General features: G+C 37.0%; 2 protein-coding genes and 1 long non-coding RNA gene across 3 annotated transcripts; 1 reads left to right on the top strand and 2 right to left on the bottom strand.

Moving 5' to 3' along the window:
- Window positions 1-212: 212 nt before the first annotated feature.
- Window positions 213-4,208, bottom strand: LOC113680870 (uncharacterized). The gene is made up of 4 exons (XM_027197918.2): window positions 3,958-4,208; window positions 2,710-2,802; window positions 1,416-1,519; window positions 213-776 (listed from the first exon to the last, which is right to left on the bottom strand). The coding sequence occupies exons 1-4, from the start codon at window positions 4,034-4,036 to the stop codon at window positions 549-551; spliced, it is 504 nt and encodes a 167-aa protein (XP_027053719.2). The 5' UTR covers window positions 4,037-4,208; the 3' UTR covers window positions 213-548.
- A 200-nt stretch (window positions 4,209-4,408) lies between these two features.
- Window positions 4,409-11,565, top strand: LOC149039969 (uncharacterized). The gene is made up of 2 exons (XR_016179840.1): window positions 4,409-5,216; window positions 9,854-11,565. It is a non-coding gene; the product is annotated as an uncharacterized LOC149039969 (long non-coding RNA).
- On the bottom strand, window positions 6,608-9,847 carry LOC149039970 (uncharacterized). Its single transcript, XM_089182769.1, has one exon. It carries the CDS (start codon window positions 8,223-8,225, stop codon window positions 7,806-7,808), a length of 420 nt encoding a protein of 139 aa, XP_089038895.1. The 5' UTR covers window positions 8,226-9,847; the 3' UTR covers window positions 6,608-7,805.
- Window positions 11,566-18,478: the final 6,913 nt, after the last annotated feature.

Raw genomic sequence — 18,478 nt, 5'->3', positions numbered from 1 at the left:
TCACTGATCTTGCCTTTACAAAAAAATTGACCATCAAATCCTGCACCAGGGTAAGTCATTTGAATGCAATTTCGGCCCAGGTGCTGTGAATTTGAACAAACCTATCTTCAAAACTCAAATTCCTAGAGGGTTGCTTGGGAGGGGGGGGGGGAGAAAGAAATTTAATGCTTCAAATTGATAGATGCATTAATAACACTCTTGCCACAACAGAATACCTTTCTATCCTTTTAATCTCCACAGAAGATATTGAAAACAGTTAGATTGCAGAAACTTGAGTATATTTAAGTTACTAACAGTGAATCAAAAGTTAAAATTCAAGAAAATAATCAATTTGATGATATTTATAACCCTAAGAAGACTTATTGTTGAAAAAGAAAAAAACCATTGTAGTTTTCTATTTCAAATGCCTTCAGGTTCCTGTGAAATTTTCAATAATTATCTGTTTTGTGCCCATTTTGCACTTGGAGATCATGAATGATTACCCCTCTCTACAATCAGTGTTACACACTTAACATGAGAGTTGGACTCTTCAAAGGTAAAATATATAATTAATGTGCATGGGCATGGTCACCATGTGAATCTTGAGGTGGAATAACCACCACAGGAATATGGGTATGGTGCACACAGTAGTCACTAACACTACCAAGAAATGTGCGGCGCAGAGTTCCAACACCACGTGAACCAATAAGAATGATATCTGCACCCTCATCTTTTGCCAGCTTACAAATCACTTCCCCAGGTCTGTTACTTTCTTCTTTGTACAACTTAAACTTCAGCTACCAAGATAAAAGCAAATCCCTTACTTTGAAATAAGATGGTTTTATGAGCTGCCAAAGTTAGCAGCAGAGATAATTTCTAAACAACTTGGCTGGCAACATGCAGCAATTAGTCCAAAACTGAGACTAGGGTGCATACATTTCTAGAAAAGCTAGGGTGCATACATTTCTGTGAAAATTGTTCCCATTAGCCTGTGGATAACATTCAGTCTGCAGCCAGGGAAGACACTTTTAATCATTGCTTTCTAAGACTTCAGTCAGTCTGCTTGATGCCATTTGAGGCCTATGCAACAAAACTTTCCAGTCACCATGTTAACCACTCCTAATTTATGGATTTTCTGGAGAAAAGGATGCTGCAAAAAAAGGCACTGTGACCAGGAAACAAATTATTTTCAGGAGGGCATAGTAACTCTCATCATGGAATTTTCACCCTACATATGCACTTTCAGAATGAAAAGCAAAGAGGAGTACAGTGTTCTATCTTCTAATTTAAGTCCTTATCCAGAGTTTTTTTTAAAATAATAAGCAGATTACTTACCTTCAATGTTGCTTCACCAGCACAATCCTCAGGATTTTTTTTAAATTGACCCTTTATCCAACAGTTCACTAGCGAAATGTATATATAAAAAAATCACAAACCTCGTGGTGGTTACACTTTGCTCCAAAGCTCTCCAACAGTTCTTTGGCATGTTTATCACTTTTCTGAAGTAAATGCTGCCATTCCTCATAGTATGCATAACCATCTGAAATAAGATTAAACATTTCAACATTTCAGTCTGCAAATTACCAATCAAATGAATAAGCTTTTATAAAAAAAAAATTAAAGCTCCAAGTTCATTATCTGCACAATTGGTTCACCATGAGTTTAGGTTTCTCAGATTGGTTGAGGGAGCAGTCTGCCCATGGATCATGTAATATTTTTATTAACGTTATTTGCCAGAGGCAAAGTAATTATTGCTGAATATTCCCTATGACAAAGTCAAGGAAATATTGAACCACATTCCATGAGCTTAAGGCAAATAGTTGTTTTAGTAATATTTTTCAGTTTATTATAGGGACAATCCTCAACCATAAGGGCATGGGCATCACTATAATCACCTCAGCAATTGTATTTAACACTTTAACTCCTATGAGTGACCAAGAAAGAATTTCTCCCAACAATATCCATGTAATTTAAAGCAAACAAGTGATGAGAATAAAGAGAAATATCAATTAGGGGATTATCAGTTGATCCAGTAACAAATTCTCAGAACTAAAATCATAAGAATTGTACAGCAGTCAGTATAGAGAATTACTTATGAGATCTTAGGAGTGAAAGGGTTAAAAGAAAAAAACCATGCAAGTGTATTCTCAAACTGTAATTTAAAAATCAAAGGGTTTTTCAAGGTTAAGAATGTTACTCAATCAAATTCAAGGAACAAGACCAAAAGGTAATTTCAAGACTATCAAGGCCACTGAAAAGGTTGAAGGGTTTTCTAGACAGATGAGAATGCTGTAAGAAAAACTGCCCATATCTGAACATTAGGCTTATTTAGGACTCTTTGGTAGCCAGTTATAAAAAAAGAATGCAAACCAGAACTTTAAAAGTGACAGTAGTATAACTAGGGATTGGACTGATATTTATATTTGAATCAAAACCAACCTTTGCAAGGCCTAGAGGTTTTGGGTTATTATTTTGGCAAAATTTAAGTGCATAAAACCAACAGTGTGTGTATATACAATATCTGCAAGACTATCACATACACCTCTCAACTGTTGAGTTATTTGTAATCCGTACGATGATAGCCACACAAATTACATAAAAACTCCATTACATCATGCTTGACAGCCAAATAATCATAACATTTTACAATTACTTTCATTGAACCATTGTCTTCTATAACTAAGGTCTAGTTCCATGTACAGGGGTACTTACAGGTTTAGTTCTACTTACAGGGGTAGGGAGCAGCTGGAATTGTTGGAGGCTCCTGTGCGTGGATTATAAATAACTTGTCAGTTTTTTTGTTAGAGAGATTTTTGACATACCCTGTGTAGAGAGAGGCAAAATAAAATAAGAGAACAAAATGTTAAAGGCTGAAAATTTTGCTCTAATGATTATTTTAACAATGAGCAAGAAATCATGGAGTACACACTTTATAAGGATAACATATTCCCAAGTGATGACATCTCCTTAGTGCATGAAAAAGTTCTTGCTTGAAATGGAAGCTAATTGCATAAGAGAAAAATAAATGGATTAAGCCAAGTATGGCATATCGATCAAATACTTATTATTGTGAAGCAAATGTAAACAACATCTTTACCCTGGATCACATAATATACATTAACTACTGGGTGTTACCATCCATTCTTCATTTAAATCCATTCAGTGTATATAGGGGTCCTAAATTTGACGACAAGGTAGCACAATTCTCATGACTTTTTTTTTACATCTAGGGCAAACTTGTCTGGAAAATTTGAGACAGTTTCATCATTTAACAAACTAGCCACAGAAACCATTTGAAGAATTGGATTTTGTTTGATTCAGATGAAGAGATGGTTCATTAGATATCACTGAGGTGTTTGTACAGCTCTTTTTCTCTCTAAATAAAATAGTCACCACTAAGTATGTTACAACGAGAAATGAATCAAGAAAATGCGAGAGATTGACTGTTAAATGCCTGTTAATGATGAGAAATCCGCTAGACGTGACAGGCTTCATGTTTCTGACAGTTCACGAGAAGTCACATGACAATTACCAAAGTACCTGTAATCCACTACTCAAGAAAATTAGTAATAAAATTTGTAGCGTACTACTTGTTAAGTGAATCTCTGTTCTAGAACACAACGAGCTCAAATGACTCCGGTCCACCTCAAAACTATTTATATGATTTTATTCCGAGCATTCGAACTCTCTCCGAATCCCTGCGGCTCCTACAAATTGTATTTCCATCGCGAAATTAATGTATTCAGTTACACATGATTAACTGTGGGGAAGTACGTGAATCCTGACACGACCCAAAAGATGATTGATTCTTTTCACATCCAGATCTCAAAACGTTTGCCAGATAGATATGCTTAAAAAAACAACTCATACTCTGCGGCTTTTTCCGATCAAAAATACTGCACAACCCTCGACCAGCTTGAACCTGACCTGAATAATTATGGTTCGACCGAAAAAGTCATCTCGAAATAATTTACTTACATTCAAGAGCTCGCTCGCAGTGTCCACTTCCGTCTACACCCAAAACTATCTTTCGCACGTTTTCTTCACTCCCAGCCATTTCTTATTATGGAGAACAAATAGCGTGATAAGAATTTACAGAACGAGGTCAGTTCATCAGCGAGTGAGTCGACTTGATGGAGGTGTGAGACACTGGGTCAGGACTAAAGAGAACTGACCAATCACGTGTCCTCTTCTGTCTGAGGCTCTGACGTGTCACGCAACTGAGAATGTCAGCTAAATTATGAAAGGCTAACTCTCGCCTAGTGATTTCTCTCTCTACCGCTACAATTTCTCATTCTCAATAGTTATTTCTCGCTATATTGCTATATCAGTCTTTTTCTAGATTAATGTTTTTTCATTCTTGATGGGTAATTTAAATCTCGCATAAGAGTTTTTCATTCTCGTACGGTGATTTCTATTTTCCCAATGTTAGGTCGACAGGTAATTTTTGAACTCAACCCACTTTTGTCATGTTTGGCTTGCGATAGAAGTCAATTTACCACTTGTGGCGTGTTGACTCTGTTCTTCGTGGTGGTGGCGAGTTGACCAGATACCAATTAAATTGATTGACAGGAGAGTAGCGAAAGCAACTCAAGCAGGTCAGGAGAAAGTAACAACGGTTTAATCCTGAAAAAGAAAACAACACCTAACAAAGCAAACTGGTTCAAAGTCGGCCTCCAAAAACAGCTATGGCAAAAGTACTGAAATGTAGAAATCGGATTCCCTGAACAAAATTCCTTAGGAGTTCCTACGAAAGACAGGGGTTAAATTACAAGCGTGATGGTCTTCGTATACTGGTTACTGCTATTAAGAGAATTCTAACTGAGAAAGAGTACAAAAAATCAACTATTTCCGACTAAAAGTTTAGCTCGGAACAAATTATTGTGACAAAACCCCGACGACTGCGGTAACAACACTTTGCATGTACATAATTAACAAGTAATCACATGAATTTTTCTCGTGGAATTTGGGATAAATCAGGGCTTCTAAATTCTCAAGCCTTTGACATATTTTTGTGATTTTGGGCGGGAAGTAAGGCACGCGGGGGGGGGGGGGGGTTGAAATTAATCCTTATGCGCATGCCCTCAGATCGACCGCTGTGCTTATGTTTAATGGTCACTTCAAGTCAGGTGCCAAAATTATAGTAACCTTGAAACCGTTAGGTCGAAATTGCTTGCACTAGTCGAGCAAAGCATCGGAAGTTATACCCGGAGAGTTTTGCATCAAGGGCAACTTTGGTAAGTTTTTTATTTCAGAGATTTCAGAGCTGATTCGCCCCGGCAATTTTGGGTCCATGTTGTTTTCTCCTTCCATTGTGTCTAAATTTGGCAAAGGAACAGTCTTGAGCTAAAATTAGTCACGTTTCAGATTCTTTTTGTTAAGATCACTCCATGTAGGGGATGGTTGGTTTTTCAATAGCGGTAGAGGCATATACTGCCGAGATTGACTCAGCAAAAATTATCAATTATCGAAAAGTATGGATGCGCGCGGGAAGCTTGGAGTGTACTAGAGAAACACTAGAGTTTCCCGCGGCGTAGGTGACGGTCTCCAGAGGCCCAGCTAAGACCGTGATCAAACTCCTTCTCAACACAGTAGTAATTTTTGGGTTTTGGCCCACCGTTGGATCGGGTTTTCACTGTAAACTTGATGTCTGTTGCAGTTTGTGGTTTTTCTCACATTTGGTTTGCCCCGTGGTTTTCTTTTTTTCTTGTATGGTTTCGGGTTCCCTTGGTCAATTATGTGGCACAACTACGGGAACGTGCAGAGACTGTAGGATAAAGACCTCTTAAATACAGTGCTTTCAAATAACACCCGGCACTTGTTGGAGCTCCGGCGGGTATTCTGTTGTGAATCGTCGGGTAGACTTTGCCACGTCCAAGTCAAATTTACAGAACAAAAATCAAGTTATCAATCCAGTTATTTTTTAACTCTTTAGTCTTTGTTTGTTAGATTCATTCTTTCGCTAGCAGTTTTCTTTCTCTGCTTGTTTCGCGTGTTCTATAAGAGTTAATCAGGTTCGGAGAAGAAGTACACATCGTTGGTTACCTAAATAATTTTCAAACAAATTTGTGCTGAACTAAAATCAACAAATACTTTCAGATAACTAAAACAACAGCAGTTCTTCTCAGCTGCTGGTGAGAAAACAAACTTGGAAATTAAAACTAGTTAAAACAGCTTGCTTGTTGATGGCACGCACAAATCAAATTTGAAATTTTCTGCAAAGATGCTGACCTTGCTAAATTGGCTGTGAAGAGAACTACAAATAGGCTATTAAACACTCAGCGTCTAAAAACACCAGTCGTGGGAACAGCTAAAATTCATTGGCTGATTGATATAATTCAATTATCTTATGTAAATATTTCAATGAACAATTCTGCAGAAGAGAATAATCCTGAGGTATTTCCAGGAAATAAAACTGGTGGAATTCACTGCCGCAAATCTTTAATTTCACCCAAAAAAAAAACAAACAAACAAACAAACAAACAAGAGAACTTTCATCGTTCGAAGCAGGAGGCTGAGGGGTTTGTTTCCAATTGCAAACAGAAGAAAGCTTTAAACAAAGATCACGCGAAGAAAGGCTTGGATCGTGGCCCCAAACTTTGGAAACATGCAGACGGAAATTTGATGCACATAGAATATTATCTAGTTTTATTTTTATTGACTACCTGTTGAAAGTGTCTAGTCTTGTGATGTTGGATGGTTAACACCAATCTGGATCTTTCTGTGACTTTTTGAAAGCTGAAATGAGACCTCAAACACCTGGAGGTCTTTTAGATTTCTTTCAAGCGTCTAAAATTTTATATGAAGAAAGCTGCATTTGCTGAAAAAACCTTTTACCAAGGTTTAAGTTAAAATACTGTAGATATTTTCTCATACTGTAAACCAAATTTCTAGGATAAATAAGGGATTTTGAGTTTACTAAAACATACTGGCTAAAATTTAAGTAACCAGTAACCACATGTCCTTTCAAAGGACTTCTTGTGTGAAACTCAGGCAACAGGTTTGCAACTCAGCAAATGGAAGATTTTGATTAGAAATAAACAATCAGTTAAACAAATGTTACAAAGGAGGAGATTAATATTAAATGATCATTTACCAAAGTTTGCTACAGAAAACTCTGTTTGAAGCAATTTAACTCTAATGGAACTAATGGGCTAACCCCAGCATTAAAGAGCGATGTGGCACATGTTACTCTAAGACAATGGGCGGTTTTCTTTCTAATTCCTGCAACTGAACACATGCTTGGCAAAATTTAATTCAAAGTATTAATTCCAACTGGAACATTATCAAACCCTAAACGATTCTTCTTGGGCCTAAAGTAAAATACTTTGTCCATTTTACAAGGAAAATCACAAAAACCCAAATACAGTGGATAAACTTCAACCAAACAACAAGCACGAGTTTGACCCCTTTCATGAAAAATATGCGTCACAGCACGAGGAACGTACTTGAGATCACAAATACTGCCATGGAAACTCTTTGAGCTGTTTTCTTCAAATTTAAGACAATCATCGCTTACCCTTATATTTCTTACAGTAATATTCCTATGTTCCCCTCCACGTAAACCAAACAGCTTCCCATTATAGAAATATACTGTATTTAATAACGAATCAGAAGAACCAGTTCCCATTAAGCCTTTGCTTCAGAACAAATCTTCTTCTTTGTCTGTGATGGCTTCTTTCTCATCCTTCTTTGTTGAAACAGTAAGGCCGCATTGAGTTGCATCTTTCATCTCAGCGTCCAAAACTCGGCGAAATGTCCCAAACCTGTGGGAAGGAACAGCATGACTTACAAAAAAGTAAATTGTGAATAACAAATTAATTCTTTCAACGGTACCTTTGGTCGCTGACAGCCAATGGATTTAATGCGCCCTTGCCATTTTTCTCCACCAAGAAACATTTTAAGCCGCAGACAATATTGTGAAGCGTCCTAGAGGGATATCGTCCACCCGACTTATTTGCAACCTCCTGAACGAACTTGCATAGCCAGTAGTTTAGACTTTTGGCATTCATGTTTTCAATGCTTTCAGTCAACTCTTGCACATCCAAACCAATGTCTTTGCCTTTGAACACTCCGCCTGGCTCAATAGTGCAAATCTTGTTTGCTCTTTGGCCTTGCCATTCTCGAAAAATCTGTATTGCCCATTTGTTCTTGTAAGCCGTAGATTTCGGAACAGAATTGATAATAGCCACCTTTTCTTCGTTAGAACTTTTGGGAATCCGAAACCTTGAACTTGACTCATCCATCTCGCACAGTAAACTGAAGTGATAAACTGTAATAAGTTGGTTAACTCCCAAATGGAGTTCTATAGCTATTGTTTACAAACAATAATAATTGGCAACTCGTTTAAGAAGCTATTTACCAAAAACTCGTGCTTCGCGTTTCATCAGGGGTTCCAAACACCTTGAAACAATAAAAGCACTCGGCCTGTGGCCTTGTGCTTTCATCTATTTCTCAGTGTTTGGAACCCCTGATGAAACACTCGCACTCGTTTTTGATATATTACCTCCGGAATGTGCTTTACCAAGGTAGCCAGCTACTTCAAATCTGATTGAAAGCACTGAAATAATCTCTTGAAGCAGGTAAAATGTGCAACAAATAAAAAATAGGCATTCTTGACTGCATGTGGCCACTGCATTGGTCAGAGTGGTATTGCAGAACGTTATGCACATATGTGAGGGTCTTTTGTCTTAAATGATAGAATGAAGTCATAAACAAAGTTATATACAACAGGAGAAAGGTGTAGTGCAAGTCAATCTTTTTTGAGGGGGGGTAGAAATGAAAATATGGCAATGAATTGAAAACAAGAATCTTTGATAAAGTAACAGTATAACTTTATCTTTTCACTGGAACATAAGGAAAAGACATTAAACCAGAACCTTGTTATTTTATGTGGACTTGATAATAATCTTATTATTTTTGTTTTGAGCTAGTGTATCATACTAGTTTCTTACATGTACTGTGCAAAATAATTATATCTGTCACATATTAATTTCTGAATAGTAGAAAATAATGTTACTTAAATAATAGATAAGAATAGAATTAGTAAAAGTTTCTTTATTTTGTATCACTAATATTTCATGGATATGATTTATTTTTTGTGCCCCATGTTTACATGAGTAAATATTTAAAAATGTTTGTATTGACTGATAGGAAACTTTCAAGGGCAACATTAAAATGTTAATTGGACAGCTTATCATCACTTTAATAATCGTTTTGCACACTAATTTATATTTAACTATTGCTGTCAAAAAATTATTCTTGCAATTATTATAACTTATCATTGAATCGTCTGTTGGCATAGGCATATTTACATTACAGAGAAGCAACAACCTTTTCAAGTGACATTTCACCCATAATTTTCCCTTTGATAACATTTTCTTGCGTATTTGTTATAAAGAAATCATTAACTTCCATATCATCATTTTGAATGTGATATGACTTTCCATGAAACAATTGGTCCATGGCATCTTCCTATAGCTCCAACCTCATTGTACCAGTAGGGTCTTCAACAACATAATCTGTTGCTAAGCAAGCCTGTCCTTTAACAATGATCTGCTTTCCTTGCTCTTGGTGAGAACTATTGCCTTGATGTCAATGGTGTCGTGAGTGGATTTTGAAGCTATGTTTGCGAAAGTAACCAATCTGTTAGTGAACGATTGTTAAGAGTCTAGTCCAATACTGTGGATCTTATGTTCACTTTTCTATTCTTTCTTATGATGATATCTGACTCATTTGCATTTCACTTGTTCTGAGTTAATGTTGCACCTTGAATTTCCACAAGCATCTTATTGGCCTCAAAGTTTACAAATTCATAACATCTTTGTGGATCATAGCAAGCAACTCATGGGACTTTTGTTGGCAATGTTTGCAGTGTCATCTTGAAGTAAGTTGTTGAACTGTTCAGTGTAGTCCTAATTGGTGAGAGAGGGTGGATGTAATATTTGAGTGATGTAGCTGCTGCAAAAAAGAACATACTGGTAAGTACAATAATGTAAGTGTAATAAACCCTAGTAGTTGTTTGGCCATCAATTTTGAAAGTACATGAACAGTTGATTAAATGGTGCCTTTTGGTCTGATGGTCTCTAATTTAAGATCTATGAGTATGTTTTGAATGTAACATTTCTTCAATTAGGTGTTTAATTTAACAATTTCAATTCATAGGAATCTCAAATAGTCTGAGGCCTGGGTAAGGGGGGTAAACTGCCTTAAGAAAATAAACAGCTATATCTCTGCAAAAATGCAGCCAACTGGTCTGAAACTTCCATGGACAATATTTTTCCATACAAACTTTTTCTTTGTGGCAACAATACTGATGACAAAGGTCATGTGTTGCATCACATGATCAAAATGCTACTCAATCGGTTGTTATTGGAATTAGTAAGATTTACACACACTCATTAATGACCAATGGATAAAGAAAGTACTTATTAAAAATTGCTAGCCATCTATGTTTGGAATAAATTTCCTTCGTTCCTTCAGAAAGAGATCAGAGACTTTTAAGAGCTGCAAAGAAACGTTTCTCAACTTAATGGCCTTTAGATGGTTATCAACTCTACTTAGTACTTCATTCCAAATGTGAAGACAGTTTATCAACACCTTCCATTTTGGTGCATGAAATAGAAACTTCAGCACCAGGGGTAGCATTTTGACTACCCCTTTTTGAACTACACAGGAAGTGGCCATTTTGTCTCTTTGATTGTGATGTATGAGGGGGACTTGACAACCACACTATATTGCTGACTAGGAAAGTGCAAATCAAATATGGTGGTCACAGTCATCTCAAGGTTGGTCACCAGACAATCACTATGGGGAAAGTAAAACTGCTGGGTTTGCAAGCCAAATAACCAAAGAATTTATTATTATATTTTATTGTTCTCATACAGCATGTTTGCAACTCCTGTAATTGTAAGGATACTGAAATATTTCAATAATACTTCAAGTTGCTTGTTTGTTTTTTTTCCTCTTCGCAATTTCTAAGTCTGTGACCAAAAAAAAATAAAAGATGCTTAAATAAATTAAGAGGTGAACTGTGCGACTCATTGCATGGGCTGTTGTTCCCCATGAAGCTCAGTTGGAGGCATCTATCGAATTTTGTGTAGTACAAAAAAGCAAAAGGAATATTGAGTTTAAGTATGGGATACTAAGTCCCTTGCCGAAAAAAACTTTCAAGAAAGGACAATGAATTAGGAAAGGTGCACTAGGGCTTGAAATTTAAAAAAAATTCCTGGTCACCTATTGGCGACTATCAGAGAAAATATGGTTGCCAAATGCGAAAATGCAGTTGCCAGGTAGTACAAAAGCAGAAACTCAGATTAGAGCCTCATTTAATTGGCATTGTTGTTTGGCTTCCACTCTTAAGTTTGTTTTTCAGGATTCTTATTTTAAGTCAGTGGATATGCAAAACAGGGATTTTTTTCCTTATTTTGAGAGTCAATTCCTTGAAATGTAAGGATCAAGATTTCTGCTTTTAAGATTTTTATACTCTCAAATGAAAGTTCCTTCGTTTAAGAGTAACACCTTTAAAAATAAGATTTAAATTCTTTATTGTTATGTTTTATTTTAATAAATATTTCTTCCCCAGTTCTTGAAGTGTTCCTGGTGAATCAGTAAGGTCATGATCAATTTCTAGGTCAGACATAGAACTAGTAGACTCCTCTTCATGATAGTCTGGTAACGGAGCATGGCTGCCATTGTCGCTTTTATTGTCATCTTTATCATCTTCCTCAAATTCCTCAGACTCCACCTGACAAAAAAAAAAATTGAAGCTGTGAATATTACTTTCATTCAGCCTACTCCCATCAAATATTGTATCCCTACCCCACCCTCCAAAGTCCCAGCCCCTTGCCCTACAAAACATTAAAAAAAATTATTGGAACAGCCACCAACTTAAAATTTTACTCAGATGAGGCGTAGAAGCGCCGGCTTATTCAATGTACCAAGGTGTCTGTAAAATATTCTCTCACCTGTGATCCACCCTCGCTGCTTTCATCGGGGTCAAAAAAGTGCTCTAGATGTCTGTCCCGCACGTGTTTCACGAGTGAAGTGATCTTCTTGTACTCTCTCGCGTCTATCGAATCTGCATATTATAGTTATAGTATCGCTAGAGCGCAGCGAATTTAAGTGTGACAGTAGGAAATCCAAAGTCAAGCAAGTAAAAACGAAACACAGAGGGCACTTCCAGGCCATGTTCCCAAAAAACTGGGAGAGATAACACAGGTTTTCCTTTTTTGGAATAATAATCAAATACTTGACCAATGGAGACATCGGACGTAGGTCACATGGTACACCTTTCGCGCGTCAAGTGGAGCCCAAGTCTTCGAGGTGGGAAATCATCGAATGACGGATTTCTCCTGGTGATCGAGCTTCGTTATTTTCCTTTTATTTTAGTCATCTTAGTTGTTTTCCCGAGTTCGTTTCTTCGCGAGATGTCGGGAGGAATTCCAAGGGATCCCGAAGAGTTATCGCGATGGCTAAGGCGCGAGACGAACCTTCGCGTCAACACATGTAAATTGTTACGAGATGAGTAATTCTGCTTTCTTCTGCCCTGAGCTTGATAACTGAAAACATTTCACAGATACACCACGATACTGGTAAGTTAGCACGTTTATTCTTTCAACAAAACTCGTGCTGGAAAGACTCGATAAACGAAGTACACTCCAAAAACAGCGCTTATAAATCTTCGCAAATTTCAACTCCATGTGACCGTGGGAAAGCACGCCCACAGGAACGCCAGCATGCAGCAACAGTAATCTTATTGACATCAAAGTATTACTTAAAATATTTTATTTATATCACACTTTGAACGATTGCTTAAAATACCAGCCATGTAATGTTTGGACTTTGTCCTAAAGTTGTGGGCAGAAAGTTCTTGCCGTTCTCTCGAGCTGTGAAGGCAATTTATTGAAAGAAATGTTTTGCGTTCTGAATTTGTTTAGCAAACAATATTAAGGAAAGACTCTAATCTCGTTAAACCTTAGTGATCTCAGTGACCTTTTACCGAATGATTTCTTGGCGAGGAAAGAATTTTGGGACGTCATCACAAATTTGGTAAGTGTAATAAGGGTTGCATTACACACAATTTTTTGTTAAATTTATACTACTAATTGTTAAAACACAAATTCATTATCTTATTGATCAATTTGCTGTTACTTTAGCGAAAGAGGATTGTAGTTTTGCTTTTTGTTCACACAAGGAGATCCTGCACTATACAGAGCATTTCTTCTGGATAATGATCCTGTCCTGTTTGGAAATTTCAGAAGTGCTCTCCTGTTGAAGTTATGGACAAGAAAGATGTACTTAATAGCAATGAATTAGAAGAGAGTTTTGAATTCTCCCAGCAGGTAATAAGTCACTGCAGTGTTTGTTATTTTACTGTGATTAGTAAAGTAACCCTGTAAAACTAAATGAGAACTCCCCATGGTGTTATCTTCTGATGTGCATGTTTTGTATTACACTGCTGCATCAGTTCTCTCTTTTTATAGAATCATACCTACTTGAGCTGTGACATATATATTAAGTGCCAAAAAGAATTCTAAATTAGCATCCCACAGCTGGAACAGTCTACCTTCTAAATGCAGTAAAAGATTAGCAGTTATTGTTGTTTGTTTTGCACATCCAGGTCCAGCCTTGAAAAAGCTCATTGCCATCAGTGGTAATCCCTCCCTTGAAAAGGGAGAGATCTCTTTCATCTTCCACATTATCACTGGACTCAGAATACCAATTTGATAGTGACAGTTGCTTTGGCTTTGAAACTCTGTGCTGACACTCCAAGGCCTTCTAGTTTTAAGAGTACAAAGTACAGCAGTGAAAAGTGGGACAATTTCACCTTCCCATGTCCATCTGGCATTAAAAATAAGAAATAAATCCCAGACAGTGCTAGGAAGCAACTAATTCAAGAAATATACACCTGTATGAGGGCACAAGTACACTAAGGTGAAAAGATCAGCAGCCAGGAATTTGCGACAGTGGCCAAGAGGGTTTGCTAGAAAATACCACAGCCCAAAGATCAAGAACCTGGGATTTTGCTCATTATGTAAGTCCTTATATTTGAATGTTCTGTGTATGTGCTGAACTGTAACCCATTTAATGACAATAAGATCTGGCCATCTGTTCTCAAATGATGCATTTCCTCCTGAATATCAGAACTGACAGCAATTTTGTTTTCACAAAGGTTAGTGATATAAAGACCTTCCATAGAGGTCACTTTACTGAATCCAAGATAATGTACATGTGGTTTTGACTTCCTAGTGTCAATCTTAACGACAATTATAGTTTCTGTATCACCTTGTGATCTATAAATAGTGTTAGAAGCAGCAGGTCTCAGTGGAAACTGTTTTCTCACCTCTTGAATGGTTCTTTTCCGACCTACAGCAAACGTTGTGGTAACAGGTTTGATAGGTGTCCATGTAGATTGAATACCTTGTATGAATGAATGAATGCTGTTTTAAAAATTCTTTAAATCAGAATTCTCTCTATCACTTTGTTCTAATGTATTCCAAAGATGGGGCCTAAAGTATCCTAGAGAATGTTTTCCATAATTTACTGTGCGAAAACGTGGAATATTGAATTCAGCATTCCTTAGATTATATTGTTTCGGGGCATAAGTCCGTTGTTACTGTATTGATTCAACTTGATATTGATCAGCGCGATAGAATGTGAACTTCCATTTTAGACCTTACATTCAGGAGCACCAGGGTCAGACACTGAGTTATGGTTGCTTGCATTTCTGCTGTGGAAAAGGACTCGGGCAATTGTGCTGTTCTCCAGGGTCGTCTATCACTGTCCAATTGATGATTTCTGCAAAATGTTCCTTTGTTCCAATATTTACAACCAACATGTTTCCACTGTACCAGATCAATCAGTCTCCAGGAAAATGGACTTATATTTGTAGCAGGGTGGAAGGCTTGAACCTTGGACCACCACCATAACCACTCGATTACACTGCCTCGCTTGGGTATCCCTAAATATGCCCTTCATCTTGTATAGAATTCTGATTCTGCAGGAAAGAGACTTAGAGGAATGGTCTTTTTGGGCTGGAGTTGAAATATTAGTGAAGGCTCGGTGAAAGTAAAAAAAATGGTACCAAGTTTTGTATGACATAAGTGAATGTTGCTTCTCTTGAAGTTGCATTAGAAATAAAAATCTTCGAATCAATAATTATTTGAAAATTAACGTTAAGAAACAGCGAGGTTTTAACCTTATAATCAATTATAAAATTGCTAATAAAATACTGATTAAAACTAAAAATTTTTTATAATTTATGTAAAAACAATATGGGAAATTGTGGCCAGAATGACTATAATTTGCTAACGCGAAAGAAACTGTTAAAAGTGAATCAATTAGGTAAATACTTTGGCATGAATCAAATCACTCTGTTTAGTTTTGCTTTAAGTTCACACACAAAGAACATTTTAAAGATCAAACAATGCAGTTTACTGCTAGGATTTCGATTGTTTTATCTACTGGTACAGTTTTGAAGTGGAACGAAACATTGTATGACACTAAAATGTGCTAATGGCCGATCTTCATCTGATGGAGATCATCAGCAAACAAGAAGGTGACACTGACGGTTTGTTCGTTGACAGACAAAGGTTTTAATTTATTATCAAGCCACTTAGAAGCTTGTAGTTGTAGGTTCCCGTCGCCGACAGCATCGGACAGACCACTATTTTCTTGTTGTGGGTTTCTGGTAAACCACAAAGGTATTAAAGCCACAAACCTTTTTGGATCAGTGGAATAATTCTTTGTATGATGGAAAACAGTTCCTTCTCCTTTTTAAGCAGCAGGTGTTAGTGCTTCGGAGGCCTGCCTGTTGTTCTTGGTCTTTTGAGGCTGGTTACTGTGCCATGAAGTTTTGTACACATTTAGTAGGTGGACTACAGTCAGTGGGAGTGCTTCATGAACTTCCGTTCATGACATGCCCATCATCTGCAATTCTTTAGTGACATTTAAAAACATTGGTTTTTCAGTAGACATGTAGAACCTTGGAGAACAATTGTACACTATAATGTGGCAAACAAGATGACACAGACAGTGTGGTTGGTGATAGACAAAGGTTTTAACTAACTATCAAGCCACTCAGCAAGCTTGTAGTTGTAGGTTCCTGTTGCCAACAGGATTGGACAGACTGCTAGTTTCCTCTTGTGGGTCTTTGGTAATCCATAAAGGTGTGCGAGCCACGAACCTTTTTGGATCAGTGAGTTGATTATGGGTTTTAGAAGAATTCTCTGCATGATAGAGAATAGTCCCTTCTCCTTTTTAAGCAGTAGTTGTTAGTGTTTTGGAGGCCTGCCTGTTCTTGGTCTTTCGATGCTGATGGGTTTACTGTACATCGAGGTTTTGTACTCATTTCTTAGGTGGACAACAGTCAATGGGAGTGCTTCATGAACTTCCATTCATGACATGCCTATCATCTACAATGTTTTGGTGACATTTAAAAACATCATTGATATTTCAGTTGACATGTAGCACCTTGGAGAACATAGGTACTGGTTAAAATGCTGATCTGTATTTCAATCGTTATTACAAATAAACAAAAATAATGAAGATAGTAAAGGTTTCAAATGTTGACTTTTAAAAATACAAACAAGCCAAGTGTTAGTAAAGACATTTGCAATCGATTTTGCAGGTGAATTTAACAATTTCAGAGACAGTGTTCTGGTTAGGCATTCTGAGAGGTGTTTGAGCCGTTTTTCAACAGCATCTCTGCCGGTATCTCGGCAGGAACGGCTTCCATCGAGTGGGATAGAGACTCGTGGAACGATAAGGTCTTCAACGGGGGTTGGCACTGCTGGTGGTGATTGTTGGGAGTTTCTTAGATGTCTTTTCACTACGTACATCATCTCCTGGCTGGCACAATTGTTGGCGTTCTAACGGTGTGGTGTTGATGCTCAGATACATCTTTTGTTAAAAGAAATATATCTGCTATAAAATAAATTACAAAGAGGTAAAATAAGTATAACTATGTAGTAATGTAAAGTAAAAAGTACACCGAAGAGACAGGTTATCTTAGAGCTTTTACATCTAATACGTCATTTTAGATAACTGATTAAAATCAGTACAGTTCCTTACAAATTGCAAAATAACAAATATAATCAAGATAGTAAAGCCTTCAAATGTTGACTTATGAGAAGAAAAATAAGCGAAGTGTTATAGCACAAAAATGCTTACAATTACTTAGAAGTGGCAAATGGACTCCTGCCATTTGCGGTAACGCTCGGTGCGAGTGTTAAACTTCAAAACATAACGGTCAAGCCATACCTTTGAAAGAGCTTGTTAAAACTGGCTTGTTCAGCTCGCATTTCTTTTCTTTACAATGGTAATAAAAATGAAAGCAGTTGCAATTTTTGTACTCAGGAGACTTTTGTTCCAAAGTTTTTAGGATGACTTTAGTGTCTGTTGTGGATGTGACCAGCTTGATGGGCAAGATATGTTTGGCTTAGGAAGTCTTTGCTGGCAGGCTGCTTTATCATGTTCATTTCCCTGGGTCCGTTGGAACTCGAAAAAAGAAAAACTGTCTATTCCAGGTTGCGTTGTTGACACTGCAGTATCAAACTTTGATATCTTTAACTGGATGAAGTGCTTCAGAATCAATAATTACAATGGTGTTTTAACAAGAGATCAAATAAAAAATCAATTCAAAACCGGTTATTATGTGATTAATCTTGATAACCACATCGTAACTGGAACTCACTGGGTAGCTATGAATATCAAGCTTGATGTGATTGAATATTTTGACAGCTTCGGTCTGAACTGTCAAATAGAAGTTATTCAATGGTCTGATAACCTGAGATTGTATTATCTTCATAACAGTACTCAGTATCAAAACTTGAGGGGTGTTTTATGGGAATGCTATCGTCTGTATTACATTAATAAATGAAGGAAACAAAAACATTGTAATGTCACAAAACCATTTTCACATAATGACACCAATCCCAATGAAAAACTGATCAAACACTACGAAAATGTGCAAAGTTTATCCTTGGCTCTTATGATAGTCGGTGCTCATGCAAGTTTAAGTGGTAACTGTTGCCTTTCTTTTATTGAATTCCCAGCATGCACAGACATAGTTACAGGAGCTATTGGAACCAAATGTAATCATTCAATTTGACAACAGCATCAGGCAGAGGTGCAGATGTCGGAAGGTTAATCATAAGCATAGTGCAGTTGGTTGTTGAAGTTATATAAATGCATTATAATTGATGTTGGCAACTTCTAGGTTTGAATAATTTAATCTTATTGCATCATGAAAGTGGTGATTATGATTTATATGTGATGGTTGCCTGGTTAAGAGTAGTTTCAAATTTCTTCAGTGGTTTCAGAATTACGGAGTTACAATAGCAAATTTTTGAATGTCCTTTGGATGTGAACCCTTTGCTCTCTGATTAACAGACAGGGCTGTCATTAAGTTTTGGAGCAGGTAAATCATGAAGGCCACAAACAATTGCTTAGGAGTCAAACATGTTGTCTCTGAATAAATTCCAAAGGCTTTCCGTTG

The sequence above is a fragment of the Pocillopora damicornis genome, chromosome 9, assembly GCF_964200805.1.
Source record: "Pocillopora damicornis chromosome 9, jaPocDami1.2, whole genome shotgun sequence".
Classification (NCBI taxonomy): domain Eukaryota; kingdom Metazoa; phylum Cnidaria; class Anthozoa; order Scleractinia; family Pocilloporidae; genus Pocillopora; species Pocillopora damicornis.
Note: the sequence above shows the minus strand (reverse complement) of the source record. Positions and strands in the feature narration are given on the sequence as shown.